This window comes from Podarcis melisellensis (genome assembly GCF_964234715.1).
Source record: "Podarcis melisellensis genome assembly, chromosome: Z".
NCBI lineage: Eukaryota > Metazoa > Chordata > Lepidosauria > Squamata > Lacertidae > Podarcis > Podarcis melisellensis.
Window position 1 is genome coordinate 7671043 of NC_138547.1, and position 17908 is coordinate 7688950.

Consider the following 17908-nt stretch of genomic DNA (forward strand, 5'->3'; position numbering starts at 1 on the left):
AGCTGGATCACAGAACACCACTTCTCTTTTCTTCCCTCTGAGCAGCTTGTTATTGGCACTGGGGAAGGCTGAGAGGAGGTAGAGAGTGGACTCCATTTTATTTTAGTTGTAACATATATTTTGCTGTACTGTCCATTTTCTAAAGAGTACTTTTATGTCAGAATCGGAGTGTTTTATGCAACCAATTTAACACATTGCACTCAAACAAATACCCTCAGCAGTGATTCCCCTGCCAGGAATATACTCTTCTCATATGCTGCCTGTCAAGAAGCAAGACTTTGCTGCCAATCAAAGGGGGGAAGAGAAGCACACACACAAACACACACACCACTCTCAATTCACCAACCCCAAAACCTGGTGGCCAGGGAGTGCCTCTTCAGCAGGAAGCAGCTGAGCTTCCATTTTGGACCCTAACCAGGTGAGGCAGGTTTGCACGGGGGCCTGGAGCTGCATGAAAAACCTTTGGAAATGCACCGTCCCCCTCTTTCCTCACAGCGAAGTCACGCACCCACACACCCCACCACCCTAAATATGCTGGGCTTGCCTGTCCCCCACCTCAGCCTTCCAGCCAACCCCTGCACCATTTAAAAACCAAGGTTATACATGCCCACACACTGTGTTAGGGTGGAGGGGTTAGTATAAAACAGGCATGTCCAAAGTCCGTTTCAGGGGCCTAATCCTAACTTTGGTCGGCCCTTCACTTCATCAGAACTGGCCCTCTTTGAAAAAGGTTTGGACACCACTGGTATAAGATTTATTCACTTCAGTTCTGTAGGGAAAGCCTGATTCCATGAGCACACACAATCTCTCTCCCCACTCTCTTTCCATTCCATTAAGCAAGGGTCAGCAAACTTTTTCAGCAGGAGACCGGTCCACGGTCCCTCAGACCTTGTGGGGGGCTGGACTATATTTTTTTGGGGGGGGAGTGAACAAATTCCTATTCCCCACAAATAACCCAGAGATGAATTTTAAATAAAAGCACATATTCTTGCAGACGGTGTTGGCAGCTGTGGTGCAGGCGACCACACCGCCTCTGCCGCAGCGAAGGCAGGGGTGGCGGACATGGCACTGGTGTACAGGCGGACCAGACCCCACTGTGGTGCTTCCGCTTCCAGGGAACATAATAATAATAATAATAATAATAATAATAATAATAATAATAATAATAATAAATTTAATTAAACCCCCCCAAACCCAGACATTTCCTTTTAAATGCAAAAATCCACCCAGATGCTATTTTTGACATTTAAATCCCGTACATGTCCAGGTTTTCTGGGACGCATGGCAGCCCTTGGTTAGAATAGGAGATGAAAGATGAGTTGGTCAAATCAGCAATGATACAACGGGCAACACGAGTGGGGCACAATATTGAGACGGCAGCATGTGGAAAGTTATGGGAAGTAGAGATGACATTTACTGCTGGCTATTCAATAAAGGAAAAATATATGAAAATGATATATAGATGGCATTTAACACCAAATAAATTAGCCAAAATGTATAAGACTGCATAAAAAAAAATATGTTGGGAATGCAAACAGAGAAAAGGGTCCTTTTTCATATTTGGTGGACTTGTAGAAAGGCAACAGGCTTCTGGGAAATGATACACAATGAATTTAAAAAGAGTGGAGGTTCTTTTTGGACTATTTAAGAAAAAGCTACAGTCAAATGAAATCACAAGCAAGATTTTAATAATAGGTAAGGGAAGGAGAATAAATAAATGATTTCGATATAAGTTATAATGCAATAGAAAATGAATGGCAGTTATGGCAACAGATAAAGGAATACAACAGTAGCTTCACAGACATTAAGGATGGGAAGTCAAAATGCAAAAAAATTATTCTATTGAATGTGGATTGAATAATGTCAAATTTTGAGTAAAAAACAACTAATAACAATAAGACCTTCAAGGTACCTTTTTAACTATAATAAACAAATTTATGGTAGCATGAAAGGCAGATGTTCTGTCACCATGGATTTCTTTGCTCCAGTTAGAAGGGATATAACTCTTATAAATGGGATGCACAAGTATATATAATCAACTGGTAAAGTCTTTGGCTCTGCAAACCTACAGGCCTCTTGATGGCTTCAACATTGACCAGCTTTTGTGTCCAGCAATCCTCGCTAATCAAGGCACAGCAAGCCTTGCAAAAGAGATCTGGTTAAGCAATTATAGCCCTTGAAAGGAAAGGATAAAGTACCTTTGATTCCTCTTCAAGGGCACTTATTAGCATCTCAAAGAAGGTGTCAACTTCTTCAGCTGGGCCCATTTTGGCTCCCAAAGGCTTATTCTTCACCCTCTCTCCTCTGCTTGCAAGCAGCCCTTTCAGATCACAGCCTTCCCAAAGCTACCCCCACCCCACCCTGCTCTGCACATCTGTTTCAGAGGGCCTTGGACACAAAGGATAGCTCAGCTAAAAAGGCTTGAACTGCAGGCAAAACAGATATTTGATCTCTGGATTCCATTGAATTAAAAACCATAGGGAGGGATACCTGTTGGCTACCTGCGCTCTAATTTCTTTTAAGACTTCCTTTCAGCCCATAAGAGAGGACTTCCTTAAGCTTTCCTTAGTCAGTTCCTTTGTATAGGAATCTAGTGCTCCTTTATTTCTTTATTATTAAATTGTATTTTGTGTTCTCCTTTTGCACTTTTATGTTGTGAACTTCCCTGTGATCTTCAAGAGTGGTATACAAATCAATCAATCAATCAATCATCAATTAATTAGGAGCTAAATCTCAGGGCTAGGTCTCTTCAGGTCCAGACTGCTATGATATAGTCCTCTAACACAGCAATTCTTAAGTGTGCTTAAAATAGTTCTAATTAATTTAGCGAGACTGAAGGCTTAGCTCAGAAATAACCACTGCATGGTCCTCTCGAGATGTTGTTGGACTGGGCAGAGATTATAGAAGCTGTAGTCCAGTGATTTCTGGAAGGTACCATATTGGCTACCCCGTCTTAGTTAAATGTGCTGCGGAGGTCAAAGTCTAGAGGGATATCTATGATACTCAGCTTCAACAGATGCTGAGGGTGAGACATAGGGTTGCCACTTTGGTTGGGTAAAATAAGGGACAGGTCAGGCAAAAGATGGGACAATAGGGGTGGTAACTGAGGCTAAAAATTACTTTATATAGTGCAGAAATGGCTTCAAAGAAATCCATCACAATGAGTTGTTTCCAATGCTAGTCATACCAACAGAGTAGACCCAGTGAAATTTATGGATCTAAGCAATGCACATTAATTTTGATGACTCACATCCTCCCCACCTGCTGGATTTCTGCCTGTCAGAAGAATGGTACATGTGGAAACCCAGCCAAAGAAAGGAAGAGGTGGAGATAGCAACAAATTCTGTTTCTCTTCCTAAGAAAGCTTTGCTTCCAACATCTCTTTCCATATAGATGCTCATTTCAATTCATTCATTCTCTCTCTCTCCCTCTCTCTCTCTCTCTCTCTCTCTCTCTCTCTCTCTCTCTCTCTCACACACACACACAACATAGTCAGAGAAGTTCATCCAATCACTAGGATTACATCTTTTCTTGTCACATATTTGAGGCATTTAAAAAAGAATTCTGTTATCTATAGGCATTCATAGAATCATAGATTTGTAGAGTTTGAAAGGCTCCTAAGGATCATCTAGTCCAACCCCCTGCAATGCAGGAATCTCAATTAAAGCATTCTTCTCCCAGAGATATAATGCCCAGAGTCATCTGGGAAGAAGTATTGTTTGCTGTACAACTGCTCTTCCTCAGGTAGCAGATTCAGAATGAAATGTCTCAACAACAGCTGTTTGAAATTACTTTCTTTTAACCCCAAGTGCTTAGAAAAATCTGTCAAAACTTCAGCCATTTGAAAACTAGGAATTTAAATAAAAAATTAACACCAGGAGTACCGTTCATGAGGTTAACAAGTATATTTTGCAAAATTACAAAGAACACACCTTTTTTATCTTATCTTGTGTTTTATACACACACACACACACACACACACACACACACACACACACACAAGTTTTCTTGGATTTGGTGGAAACCTTTACAGCACTTCCTTCTCGAATTCCTCTTTTTTCCCAATGCAGTTTTTCTGTGCACACTGAGTAAGCATAGCCCCTTGAGACGCTCCCCTGTCATGGTCGACCTTAGCTGAGTCTTTATTCTCCACAAAGTATTGAATTACCACCCTAGGGCTGAGCAAGAGAGATGGGCAGAGCCTTTTTGTAGCAGGGTAAAAGATTTCTGCCTCTTTTACTAGGTCTGCTATGTTCAGCTCTTCTAACTGCTCTTTGTTGAGTTTCTTCTCCTTCCACATGATGCATTGTATTTCAGCTTCAGAGCTGAAGTCTTAAAACTTACAAAAACTCAAGAACTTTCCTGTATTCATTTCAAAAAAAATTGATGTGTCCTAGGTATGGCTGACTAGGTTAGAGTTAGAACACCGATGACAGCCAGGAAACTACAGTATATTTAAATAAAACCCTGGCTCACAGCAAACGTTAGCTATGAACTCCGCACCGATCCGAACTGTGAACTTGCCTAAATTGAACTATATAATCGACTGAGGTCTGAGGGCTTTCTGCAATATAAATAGCCTGTGGAAAAGTTCCAGTCATTTATAGAGAGGCCCAGCAGGTTCGCACTCTGAGGTTTGGACTCAGTTTCCAGAACTGAACTACCTGCGACACAATTGGTCTGTTTATGGAAGCCACACCTTTCACTCAGTTGGGTTGCCAGTTGCATGACTAGAATGCACAACATCATCCAAGTGACCTCAGTGAGTATTTCAAATAGTCTTGATTATTTCTACGTTCAGTTATGCATTTACTTGATGGGGGCAGCTGCCCCCCGTGCTTCCCCCTAACTACACTCATGGACCAGTAGTACCTAAATGATAGCCAGATTTATTGTGGCAGATGATTTGGAGATGGATAAGATAGATGAAGGTTGGTGAACCTGTGACACTCCAGATGTTGTTGAACTCAAACTCCAATGAGCCCCATCCAACTTGACCAGTGGTCAGAAGTGATGGGACCCTTTGCATGGAAGGCCACAGGTTCACAATTCCTGAGACAGATAAATGGAGGCCAATGGCCATGAAATAAATAAACCCCCTTTCTATGCAAAGAAGAGAAGTTTAGGGACTGCAGATATCATAGTGCCATTATACAAATCCACAATGAGATTGCACTTTGAATACTGTAGTGTGTGTGTGTGTTGTCCTGGCTGATCAAAGGGTTGGAGCAACTTCCATAGGGGGAAAGATTACAGAATTGGGGGCTTTGTAGTTTTGAGAAAAGGCAAGTAAGGGGACTTTTTATGGAAGTGCATTACATTATGCATGACATGGAGAAAAAGGATAGAGAGGAGTTTTTCTCCCTTTCTTGTAATACTAGAACTCAGGGCGTCCAATGAAGCCAGGTTTTTTTTTCTTCTTCACCTTTTTGCACACTGTAGCCGCAGGGAACATGTGCAAAGCATAAACACATATGATACAAGGAAACAGAGATACTGAACCTGGACTGCAAGCAATTTGGCTCTGGCTGTTATCACTGCAAGCCTGGCCAACTGAGTATTGTGCCTCAAGGGTGCCATCTAAGCTTGCCTGAAAATTTCATCAGCTGACACTACAGACCAATCTTGATCAACCAGGCCCTATAAAGCTCAAGACTCGAGAGTTTGCTCTTCTGTCCAAGCATCTAGTCTCTGGTGTCAGGACAGTGCATAAGCACTCCTGCTACCTCTCCTTGGTTTTTAAGTTATTAACTCAACCACTCATTAAAAATACACATTTTTATAGCCTGGGGTCATTTTTTTTCCACAAAAAAGAAGCTTTAAAAAGGAGCTTATGGTGCTCACAACCAAAGATACATGCAACACAAGATACATGTAACAGCCACCAAAAAATACCAAGTTCATAAAATCCAAAATCGGCAAACCAACAACTCACAAAATTCATCCCCAATGAAAACAAGGAAAGTCACAGAAAAAGCAAGATAGCCTCAACATATCCATACCGATAAACTCCCCACCCTCACCCCACAGCTGATTGGTAGCCAGAATAGTTATGCCACTAGCCATGCCATGCCAAAGACACTTACCGATGCAATTGAAGGACAACTCTTGACGGCAAAAGAGGGAACATCCATCTCCATTGACCTTGTTCATGTCATCACACTCTTCCCCGAGGTCCCTGAGAGCAAGATACAAAAATGGGGGGAAATAAATGCTGTGATGGTCCAAATAACCCCTCTTCTACTTCCTTCTCCCATTACAGGCTGATAAAGTGAAATGTATATTGAGGGAAAGTAAGAAAAATTAAAACATTTGTAAGGATCGGCAAATCTGTCAAATTCAGTTTCTCCTTTTTACACTCTTAAGTTTTCAATATTTCCACATCTGTTTACAATTCTCCCCAATATGCATTTTTGTATTATATGTTCATTTTGTGCACACTTCGTCCTAGTATACAGGCAACAGCAGATTAACACTTGCATGAAATCAGAGCTGTAGTTAATGGCAGGGAGGGGCTAGCCAGGTTTTTTGCTCTAGGTGAAGCCCCCAGAGGGGCACCAGTGAGGCTCCCAGCCTGTGGTTGTTGTTGTTGTTGTTTTTGTGTGTGTGTGTGTGTGTGTGTGTGTGTGCAAATGAGCAAAGGGCCAAACTGGGTCTTTGACCCAGGTGAAAAAAGCCTAGTTTCACCCCTGCCTGAAAGACGTGTGATCGCACATGCACGCATGATGCTGAACCCAGAAGTGACCCCAAACATCACTCAACACATGATGAGAATGGTAGAATGGGGGTCGGGCACAGTGCGAGAACTGCACTGTGAAATTTGGAGAAGTGTGGATATCGAAAGCTGGCTGTGCTTGGGTTCACATATTATTTCTGAAAGTGTGAATTGGGTAAGTTAGTCTTCAATTGTGAAATGAATTTATTTCCCCTCCAACCCTAGTAGTAGACCTCAAAACACTTTATTGTACAACGAAAGTCTATGTGTAGCATAAAGAAACAACATGAATGCTCTTTTAAAAGCATTCACAACCATTTCAGCACCGTAGATCAACTGGGGGACAAGTTATGCAACCTTTAGAAATCACTTTTACAGTCCAGATTTTTGCTCATAGATCCCAATACACAGATTCCACCTGCAACCTTTCCTCATGGTAATGATTGATCATTTTGGTTGCCCTTTTCTGAACCTTTTCCCAACTCTACAATATCCTTTTTTCAGGTGAGGCAACCAGAACTGTATACTGCATCCCAAATGCGCCCACACCACAGATTTGAATAATGGCAATATTGTATCAGCAGTTTTATTTTCATTACCTAATGATACCTAGCATGGAATTTGCACAGCTGCTGCAAACTGGGTCAACATCTTCACTGAGCTATCTCTTATGACCCCAATGTCTCATTCTTGTATCAGTAGGTGCTTGGACTAGATAATGTTCAATGTACCTTCACACCTTCATTATGCCTTAAACTAGGGATTAGCCTGCTCACCAGAGGCGACACTCAGGCCAATGCAGCCAACTCTGATGAGATGATGAGAGTTGTATTCTAGCAGCATTTGATGGGCTACAGATGTTCACATCCCTAGATGTGTCATCAAATCAATTTAAAAACACCATGCACTTACTTCTGGATAATCCCATCTCCACAGTAGCCGCTTCCATGGACATAGGTGAGTGGTGGGGATGTTTCGCTCTCTTCCATCCCAGAAATTACTGAAACCCAGTAAGTGTATAAGATGCCTGCTTGTATTTCACTGCAAGATAAGGAAGGAGACATTAGCCAGGCATTAAAGTGTAGGATAGTCTCAACATATAATACTAGGTGCAGAATACAACTTCCTGGAAAATCTCATTGTCCTCATGCCCTCTAACATATCACAGGTGTAAACAAAGACATTTGGGGCATCCTGATTCTCATACCAAGGCCTCCAACTCTACCATCACTGGACATTCAGGCAAATCTGTAAATTTCAATTTCAGAGGGTTTTTTAAATGCAATTTCTATGCAGGCCTCTCAGGATTGATTGCTGAACCACTCCAGGAACCAGATGAATTGCAGGAATTGCAGCTCTGTGAGGGGAATAGTTCCCAGCATTATTTGGGGGAAGTCATGACTGTTTAAAGTACAGTCATACCTCTTGTTACGTTTGCTTCAGGTTGCGCGTTTTCAGGTTGCGACCCACGGCGACCCGGAAATGCCGGAAGGGGTTACTTCTGAGTTTCGCCACTCGCGCATGTGCAGACACAAAAAATGACATCACGCGCATGCACAGAAGAGGCGAATTGCAACCACACACGCACAGACACGCAGACGCAGGTTGCATTCTGCTCATGTTGCAAACGGGGCTCCAGAATGGATCCTGTTCGCAACCAGAGGTACCACTGTAGTATGCTACTGCTTTAAATGTATAGAGCAGACGAGGGCTAAGTTTAACTCAGAACAGACCCACTGAAATTAACAAGACTATACATCTACACTGAGTATGACCAACACTGAATACGTTCGTCTAGGACCTGAAGGGCTATCACATGGCAAAGGGCTGAACTTACAGGAGGAAAGATTTGGATGGAATATTGAGAGAAACTTCTTGATGATAAGAGCAGTTTGCCATCAGAAACAATTTCCAGGGCAGGTGGGCTTGCCCTTGCTGGAGGTCTTCCAGCAAGTTTGGGGTGGCCATCCATCAGGGATGTTCTTACTCTGGATGCCTGACACCAAACAGGAGGTTGGACTACAAGACTTTTCACAGAAGCATAGGAATATTAGGTAGCTGCCTTATACTGAATTCAACTATTGATTCATCTGGTTCAGTATTGTTTACACTGACTGGCACTGGGAAGGGTCCAGCTCTCCCTGAAGATGTTGGGGCTTGGATGTGGCACCTCCTGCATGCAAAGCAGATGCTCTGCCACTGAGCTACAGCCCCTTCAATCCTATCATACTACTGTTCTTCTTATTAAAACATGTGGCAACAGAAGGAAGCTGAACTTATTTTCCCTCCTCGGTGTAGAATGAATCTAGCAAAACAGATGACTAGAAAAGCTCACACCATTAGCATTACAGCAGGGCTGAGCCAACATGAATGAAATGTTTATGGCTAACTCTAAATGACAATTTCCCAGTTGGTGGGTATTTATGTTTTTATATGAAGCCAGAGTATCTCCTTCTGATCTGTTTCTGCCAAAGAAAGAATGAATTTGAGATGCAGCAGAGAGTAATAAAATTGTAAATTGTCTCCTAGACAAAAGGAAACTGGGACAAAGTGCATGGATTGCAGTAATAGAGAGATCCATCGCTATCTGCTAAAATGTTTTTATTACAGCAAAACTAATAGCTCTTTAACAATGATATTGTTTGCACAGCAGAATTGCTCTTCTTTCTTCTTTCTTAAAAAAAGATGTGCATTGTATCTTGCAATCTGATGTACAGAGAGAGAGAGAGATGGATAATACTTTATGAACATATTCAGCCACACAGGGTAAAATGGGTAAGGATGCCCCTTCAGCTGAACCAGTATCTATTGGCCATTTGTGAGCCAGAGGGAATTTTTTAATGAATCATATGGCAGATGCAACCTTTCTCCAAGAGATGATCCAGGGCCGGCCCTATCACTAGACTGATGCTGTGTGGCATATCAGTTTGGCACGATTGGGGGGGGGGCTCGTGGCCGTGCACCATCACTACACCGTGCATGCATGCTCCGTGACATGCCCACATGACATGAGCACACCCCACGGCATGCTGCCATCACTCTCACACATCGTGGAGCATGCTGACACGTTGTGCAGTGTGTGTGGCAGCCACTGCAGAACTTTGGGGGCCCTAGCCCCTACATTGAAAATTGGGAGGGGCTCGGGCCCCACATAGATGGTGTGCCTGATTGCACACAAGAGTCTCCCTCAATCCTACCTAGATGGGGATTGAACCAGGGACCTTCAGCACACAAAACAGGGGTTTAATGGTCTGACTTATACCAAGGTAGTTTCCTATGTTCCTAAGTCTTAGATGGCAGGGCAAGCCCTTTACATTGATTGTGGGAGACGGCTGGCTTCCAAGTAGGAAAGTGAGAAGAAATGTATTCTGTCCCTTGCAATTGCTTGTCCCTCCTTAGAAAGACTAAGTGCATATATCAGTTTAGGGGAACCTTTGGCACTCTGGATGTTATTGAACTATAACTCCCCATTTGTGGAGTAGACGGGAACAATATTAATGAATATAAAACTGTGCGAAAAAAACAACAGTATAAACAGTACAATGAGAATGATTGGAAGACTTGTTTTGTCGGAAGCATTTTTTATTTAAGTGTTTCATTGTATTAATTAGGAAGATTAAGTTTTTTATGTATATAAATTTGCTTTTTCTTCTTTCTTTCTTTCTGTATTTTCTTCTTTTTTTCTTAATTGTTTTTTCTTTAATTCTCTTTTTGTAGTATGAGATTGTAAATTCTTTGTATATATGTGTAATTTAAATTAATAAAGATTATTTATTTAAAAAGAAGAAGAAGAACTATAACTCCCATGAGTCCCAGCATGGATGGGTGGGCATCATAGCTGTGGTTCAGCAACATCTAGAGGGGCCAGAGATACCTTACACCTGCTATGTGTGGTCACCATCTATACAAAGGGATGGGTCCAACTAAGTTCTACTCAGCGTACACCCATTAAAATTAATGACTCTAACTTGGTGTTGCCCATTAATTTCAATGGGTCTACTTAGAGTAGTGCTAACACTGGATACAACCCAAAAATCAAAATGATATTTTCCCTTGCTCTCATCACAAATATAGCATTTAAATTTAAAATTATCTTCCATTATTGCTTTCTGTGAATTTTTCTCATTTTTACTGCTCATGGCTCCTCCAAATCCTCCTCTGTCTTTTTAACAACAATAACTTTATTATTTGTACCCCATCCATCTGACTGGGTTGCCCTAGCCACTCCGGGTGGCTTCCAACAAATATAAAAGTGCAATAAAACATCAAATAGTAAAAACTTCCCTATACAGGGCTGCCTTCAGATGTCTTCTAAACGTTGTATAGTCCACTTACTGGTCTCCTTCCAACTGAATTCCTGACATAACTTTTTCAGTAGACTTCCATCATCTAATCATTCCACTTGACCTAGCCATCTTAACCTTTCTGGCACAATTAATAGACCTGATTTTGTTAACATCCATCCACTGCACACTCAGCCAAAGCGAGCACCCCAGAGATGGGGCTTAAAAACAGGTTCTAAGATTCAGTTCCGATTTTTTTGTTTTCCTAATGAGCATGTACCACCAGATTTACAGATTAGCATCTCTTGCAGGCTTGTGATCAGTGACAGAGTGCCATTACTTCTTTACAGGGCAAAAGGAAACACACCAGTCTGTGGGATCCAAGCATGCGATCTGCTGTTTGTGGAATTCCTTCAGGAAAGCTGAAAGTTCAGTAACAGAGCACATGCATTGCATGCAAGAATGTCTGAAATGTCAGAGAGCCCCTGCTTTAAATTGCAGCCATGGAAAAATCAGTAGTTCTCAGTGCACATCCACACAAAGAAGCAAGAGGCACTATCACAGTTCAAAGACACATTTCAGCCAGCCAAAAAACACTCAAGGAGCAGTGTTAGGTGAAGCCTGGAAAGGAGGGAAAGAGTCCTAAGGGCCAGATAGAGAGGCTTGGAGGGCCACATTAATCCTCCAGGCCTGAGGTTCCCCACCCACCTCAAGCCTTCACAATGCCTAGGAGATACCCAATATGAAATGTTCTTATCTCCTCCCAGTCCTGTGCAAGGATGGTATAAACCAGGTTTCTGTGTAGAGGAACAAACTGTAGTTTGTCAAAGAGGGGGAAAGAGAAGTGAGACAGAATCACATTCCAGCTCTGTAAGCTAGCAGCATTCTGGGATGGTGGCTGGTACTTTCTAGTGTTCTGATGTGGAAGCCAAGGACTCTTGTGCCTCCACCGACACTCACAACAATCACATAACTGTATATTTGTAAATAAAATCAGGGACCCTCCAGACTGTTTTTGCTTGTTTGTTTGCAGCATGACACTGATGCAATAATGATGCGTTTGTGGTGGATTCATACTGGACCATCCACATGTCATTCTGCTTTACTTGTTGTCCTGTGATACTTCCCCAGTGTTCCCACACTATCACTGTCAAGAGGGGCACTATTGCAACAAAAGCGGGACAACCCCCTGCCCTGAAATATTTGTAGTATGAAATGTCACAGGATTTCATCTGGAAGTTATGGGACGCACATAAGTGAAGCAGAATGTCCTCCTCAAAACTTTTGCAAACACCAAAAGCATTGAAAGCAGGGGAGTGTCTCACCACAGTGGCCACCTTGCAAAAGAAAGCAAAACCACATTCATGCTGTGCTGTTTGGAGAACCTCACCTATCAGAGAAGTGGCATGAGCACACACAATATTGTTAACAACGAACAAGTGTTGCTCCATTCTTTTCTGCATCTGGGGAAAATGTCATTACAGGGTCAAAGTTGCGTTCAATTTTGCGTTCAAGCTTCCAGCCTGCATCAGAGACTCTGGGCTCAGGGAGTGTACGGCGCTTTTATCCCTCTGCTTACTATGCCCCTTTCTCTAACGGAGAGCAGCAGAGGCTGGTCTACTAGGGCAAATGCCTCACCAACTTCAGTCTGCCTTGCCTGCCTTCTTCCTTCCAACCAAGACTGATACACTGTTAGTGGGTGGTTCCCTAGACCAGTTGGGTGGGAGGTTGCCTGCTCTTGATGGGGCTAGACTCCCTCTAAAGGAGCGGGTACATAGCTTGGGGGTACTTCTGGATCCTTTGCTGTTGCTCAAGGCTCAGGTGGCCTCAGTGGCCTGGAGTGCCTTCCATCAGCTTTGGCTGGTGGCCCAGCTACGCCCCTATCTGGACAGGGATAGCCTAACTACTGTTGTCTATGCTCTGGTAACCTCAAGGTTAGATTACTGCAGCATGTTATACATACGGCTGCCTCTGAAGATGGTTCAGAAGCTTCAGCAGGTGCAGAATTTGACAGCCAGGCTGCTCACTGGGACAAGACGGTTTGAGCATATTATTACACTGATCCTGGCCTGACTGCACTGGCTGCCAATTAGCTTGTAGGCCCAATTCAGAGTGCTGGTTTTGACCTATAAAGCGTTAAATGGCTCAGGACCACAATACCTCAAGGACCGCCTCTCACCCAGACTCTGTGTTCATCATCTGAGGCCCTTTGTGTGCCTCCTCCATGAGACATCTGGAGGGTGATAACACAAGAAGGCACATTTTCTGTACTGACTTCTGTACTAGCTCTCCCTGTTCTCTCCTGGGACGTTTGACTGGTACCTTCATTATATATATATATTTAGGTGCTAGGCAAATATGTTCCTCTTCAACCAGGCCTTTGGCTGATTAATATTCTACAGCTTTTTAATATGTACCTGTGGGAAGCGGAGGTTATTGTTTAATTGTTTTAATTATTTACTTGTGTTTTTATCTTGTATTTTATTCTGTGAACTGCCCTGAGATCTTATGATGAAAGGCAGTATACAAATTAAATAAATAAATAAACTAGTTGGCTTTGCCTGCCATTGGCTCTGGCTCCACCTATTATTGACCCCTCTGCCTTCTCATCTACCAGTCCCAATGGGCACCAGCCACCAGGGACAGAGAGCACAGCAATAGCCAAAATGCACTCTCCACCGAGCCTGATGCATTCCTGTTCCTGCTTTAGTGTATGAGCCTGCTTCAAAGTTAAGGGCATAAGCAAGTTGGTGTTTTAAGATCTATATCCCCTGTCTTTTAATGGGCTTTTGGAACACTGACTTAGGGGATAATGATTGTTCTGACTTCCATATAAATGGGTTACTGGAAAGGTCTCCTTTCTTGCTGGACATCTGTTGATCAATCCACAAATAACAAAATGCCAACAGCTCTTCCTTCTTTTTGAAATCTTTCCAATGGGTCCTTAAATCAAGGCTCTCTTGCGTTTCTAGCACCTCCCTCAAACACTCAAACTTGTACTACTAAGTTTTAATCATGTAACCAGGGTGATGAACCAAGTAAAGCTTCAATGCAGATTAGAATGTGCCTCCCAATCAACCAATGTGGCAGGCAACAAGCAAAGGATTCTGGGATTCAGAATTTGGGAAGAACTTTGTGGGCACATAATGCACAATGCCTGGGAAACATATTACCAGCAAGGAGGATGTGCTATTTGCCTCTGCCATGCTGACTCCCTCAAGAACTAAATTTAAATTTTTTGGGGGGGGGAGTGTGAGAGAGAAACTGAAATTGACAGGTTTCTGTGTCACAGGGATCGGGACCCTTCAGATGCTAGTGAATTTCAAATCCCATAGTCCCTGACCATGCTGACTTAAACTGATGCGAGTTGAAGTCCAAAAAATATTGGGTGGTGAGGCAGGTCCCCCATCCTTGATTTAACATCTCTGGTTTTTTCCTTTAAAATAACAGTATGTGTGTGGCTGTTGGGAGTGGGGTTTTTGACATCAATGGGCAAATAGCCAATATGCGGGGGATGGAATAATCTGCCAATTTTGTAATCTTAAATTCAGTTCTCTACATTTCCAAAGCAGTTTGTTCATGCTTTTTGTTTAAGTCCAGAAAACTCATCAGCATTTTAGCATGAATGTCTCCTAATGTACACATTCTTATATGCAATTTTTGTATGCAATGTACACAACTTTGAAAGTGATCTTATGCTGCATTTTTGTAAGTGACTTTCACAAATGCATTCATTTCTATGCCCACATTATCCTAGTAGATGCATTTCTGTACACACCAGATGGCTGGAAAACTGCATTGCAAAACTGCAAAAAATGCAAATTTCAAAGGATGGTATTATTTCTAATTAGGTAGGTTTAAATGTTACTGATACTCATACTCATACTCACATTAGCATTAATGTACATGAGAAACTTAGGTTTATTAACTTCAATGATTTTAACAGGCCAGGCTCAAGAATCTTGTGCTAATTCATAAAGCCCTACACAACTGGTGTCCAAAGTACCTTAAGGACTATCTGATCACTATGTAACACTACAACTGAAATCCAAGACTTGGTCAGTCTTTACTGGGAGACAAGTCTTTATTGTGACAGGCCCTGCCCTGTGGAACTCCCTGCCAGTAGAATTACTGCATTAGTCATCTCGTTTATTTTAGATGTATTTTAAAAATTGTTCTTTTCCGACATGCCTTTGCAATGTGATTCTTTCTTTTTCAACCAACCAGTCTTTATTGATGTTTCTATTTATGTTAATGTAGTACAGTATTGATGTTGTACTAATGTACTACTGTAGTATAGGATGTGATTCCTGCATTAAAAGACTAGATGACTCTTGCGGTCCCTTCTAATTATACAATTGTATGATTCTATGATGTTTTTATATTGTACACAACCTTGTTATATGGTCACCCCCCAAAAAAAAACTCCCACAACTTCACCATTTAAATATATAAATACTCTGAGAATAGCTTAGTTGGGTAAGGTCAGTAGCAGTTGTGGATTTCCAGGGAGGATTTTCTGTGTTCCCACTGGTCCTTTGAAGTGTATCAAAAACAAAACACTTCTTACAATCCCTGAATGAGGGAAGGGTGATTCTAGGACACATGAATTAGGGACCGCCCTCACCAATTTAGGTCTATTTTTCTGTTTTTGTCTTCTTCTTCTTCTTTCTCTCTCTCTCGGGTGTGTATGTGTGTTTAAAACAAAATGCCAAAAGGCTGTGAGAAGCTTGACTTGGATAATGTAGGGAATCCTTGTCTGAATCAGAAGTCTAAGCTCTGCATGTGTTGGTAGTAGTGCAGTATGCAGTAAACAAAGAAGAGACGTCAAAACTCAGACGGCTATTCTGCTCTCCTGTTATTTCAGCTGCATTTTCACTTATTTGGACAAGGCTAGAGAGGGAACAGGTGCAAAAGACACACAACAATTTCTCTGCCCCTGCAACCCAGACAAATGCACATCCCACCCCTCTTTTCACTATGAAGTTGATTTAAAAGGCAAGAGTGCCAAAGAACATTTGGATCCCACAAGAGGGGCATCAAACTAACACAACCATGTCTGGATTTTACAGTCTCCTGTGAATGATGGACAGGAGAGCAAAACAGGCCACATGCAGCCATGATCTCTGCAGAAAGCCACAGGGCTGTGGAGTTGGCTGGGATCTCAGGGGCCAGCTATGCATTTTGATGTGGAGACTATGGTGTTAGTTTCCTGCAACAGTGCCAGTTGCAGACATCAAAACAGGGAAGTGGGCACATATGGGATAAGGCAATCCCACAGGTGAACCGGTCCCAGATGAGTCTGGGAAGCCCACAAGCCCATTGATCGCCCATGATCATCTATGAATTTTCCTAGTTCCCTTTTGACGCTGTCCCAGTTGGTGGCACTTTGCAAATCTTGTGGCAGCAAATCCCAGCATTTAGCTTTGAACTGTGTAGTGGTTGGGACTGGTAGGGGCAGAAGGCAGGGAGTCCAAACATTAGGAATACAAAGAAAGCTGGCTCAGTTTTGTCTACCCTGGCTGGCACCGGCTCTCCGGGGTTTTATGCATGAGTCTCTTCCAGACCTCCCTTGAGAAGCTGGGGATTGAGACTGGTACCTTGCAGATGCACAGCAAGTACTCAGTTGCTGAGCAAAGGCCTTTCAGCTAAGCCAGAGCCAATGAAAGCAAGGGCCAACTAAATTTAGTTTTGCTAATATCTTTAAGGGGAATAATGAAGAGGAAGACAGCAGCCACTGCCACCCTCTGGACTGGCTGGAAAAAAAGAAGGCAGGCAGGTGATAAATAGCTGAGAGCAGACCAAGGTTTGCCAGGCAGTGCAGCATTTGCCCATTCACTGTGTCAAGAACCATGCACTGTGTGAAGACTGAACTACTGACGACAGAGGGAGACAGTCACACTAACAACATTTTAAGAAGGTTCTTGCCCCCCAGTTAGCAGGGCTGGGAAATAAGGAAGGTCAGGGGTGGCCTGTCCAATAGGTGAAGTGAAGCCATTTGCTTCAGGAGGCAGATCTTCCCCCACCACTGCACTCTTGTCGGCCCTGCCAGGTCTTCACCCACACTGCCAACACAGCCCTGTTGCCCTTGCCATTGTCACGGTGGTAGCAGAGGCGCAGCTGCAGGTGAGGGTACAGTTGCCTTGACAGGTCTAGAAGCAGCATAGGCCTGGCAGCAAGGGCAGGGAGGGGTTGGGGACCCGGATCTGTGGAGGTAGGCAGCATTGGGGAGGGGCATTGGGGTGTTTTGTCTAGAGTGCTAAAACATCTTGAGCCCACCCTGTGGGTGGTGATTTACCAAGGTTAGAGATCAGAAAAGAAGAAACATCTGTTCTACCTTGGGAGGGACAGAGCTGCATGTAGAAAGTTAAATAAGGTGTCTCTTCCAAAAGGATGCTCCACAATGTTTCCCTTGGGAGGGACTTTGTGTCTTGACTTAATCTCCACTGTTACCATCACATTTGCAACTGGCCTCAAACCCCCCCCACCCCCCCCAAAAAAACCCAACAACAACAACTCACAGCAACCAATGGACCAACACATTGCACTCTGCTCCAGACACAAATCAGGATCTGCAGGACTTGTTCTAGGTTAAGGCATGAATGGGGTTGCCTGAATGAAGCAAGGGATGAAGGAACATGGGGAGCAGTCTTACAATGAGTCAGACCATTGGGTCCATGTAGCTCTGGTCTACGTTGACTGGCAGCAACTCTCCAAAGGGTTTCAAACAAGGAAACTCCAGGCCCTACCTGGATGCAAAGCAGATGCTGTACCTATGAATTACAGCCCTTTCTCTAAGAAGAAGCTGCCTTATACTGAATCAGACCCATTGGTCCATCTAACAAAGTATTGCTTTGACTGAGTAGCAGTGGCTCTTCTGGGTTTCAGATGGGGGAAAATAATCACAGTC

The 17908-nt window shown here is 43.0% G+C and overlaps 1 protein-coding gene across 1 annotated transcript in view; it reads right to left on the bottom strand.

The window, feature by feature from the left end:
• PAPPA (pappalysin 1) overlaps positions 1-17908 on the bottom strand; it is a 236094-nt gene that overhangs the window by 135207 nt on the left and 82979 nt on the right. Inside the window, exons 8-9 of the mRNA XM_081896277.1 lie at positions 7628-7756; positions 6087-6178 (exon numbers count right to left, since the gene is read on the bottom strand). Of these exons, the coding sequence (XP_081752403.1) occupies positions 6087-6178; positions 7628-7756 (221 nt within the window). The remainder of the gene's footprint in view (positions 1-6086; positions 6179-7627; positions 7757-17908) is intronic.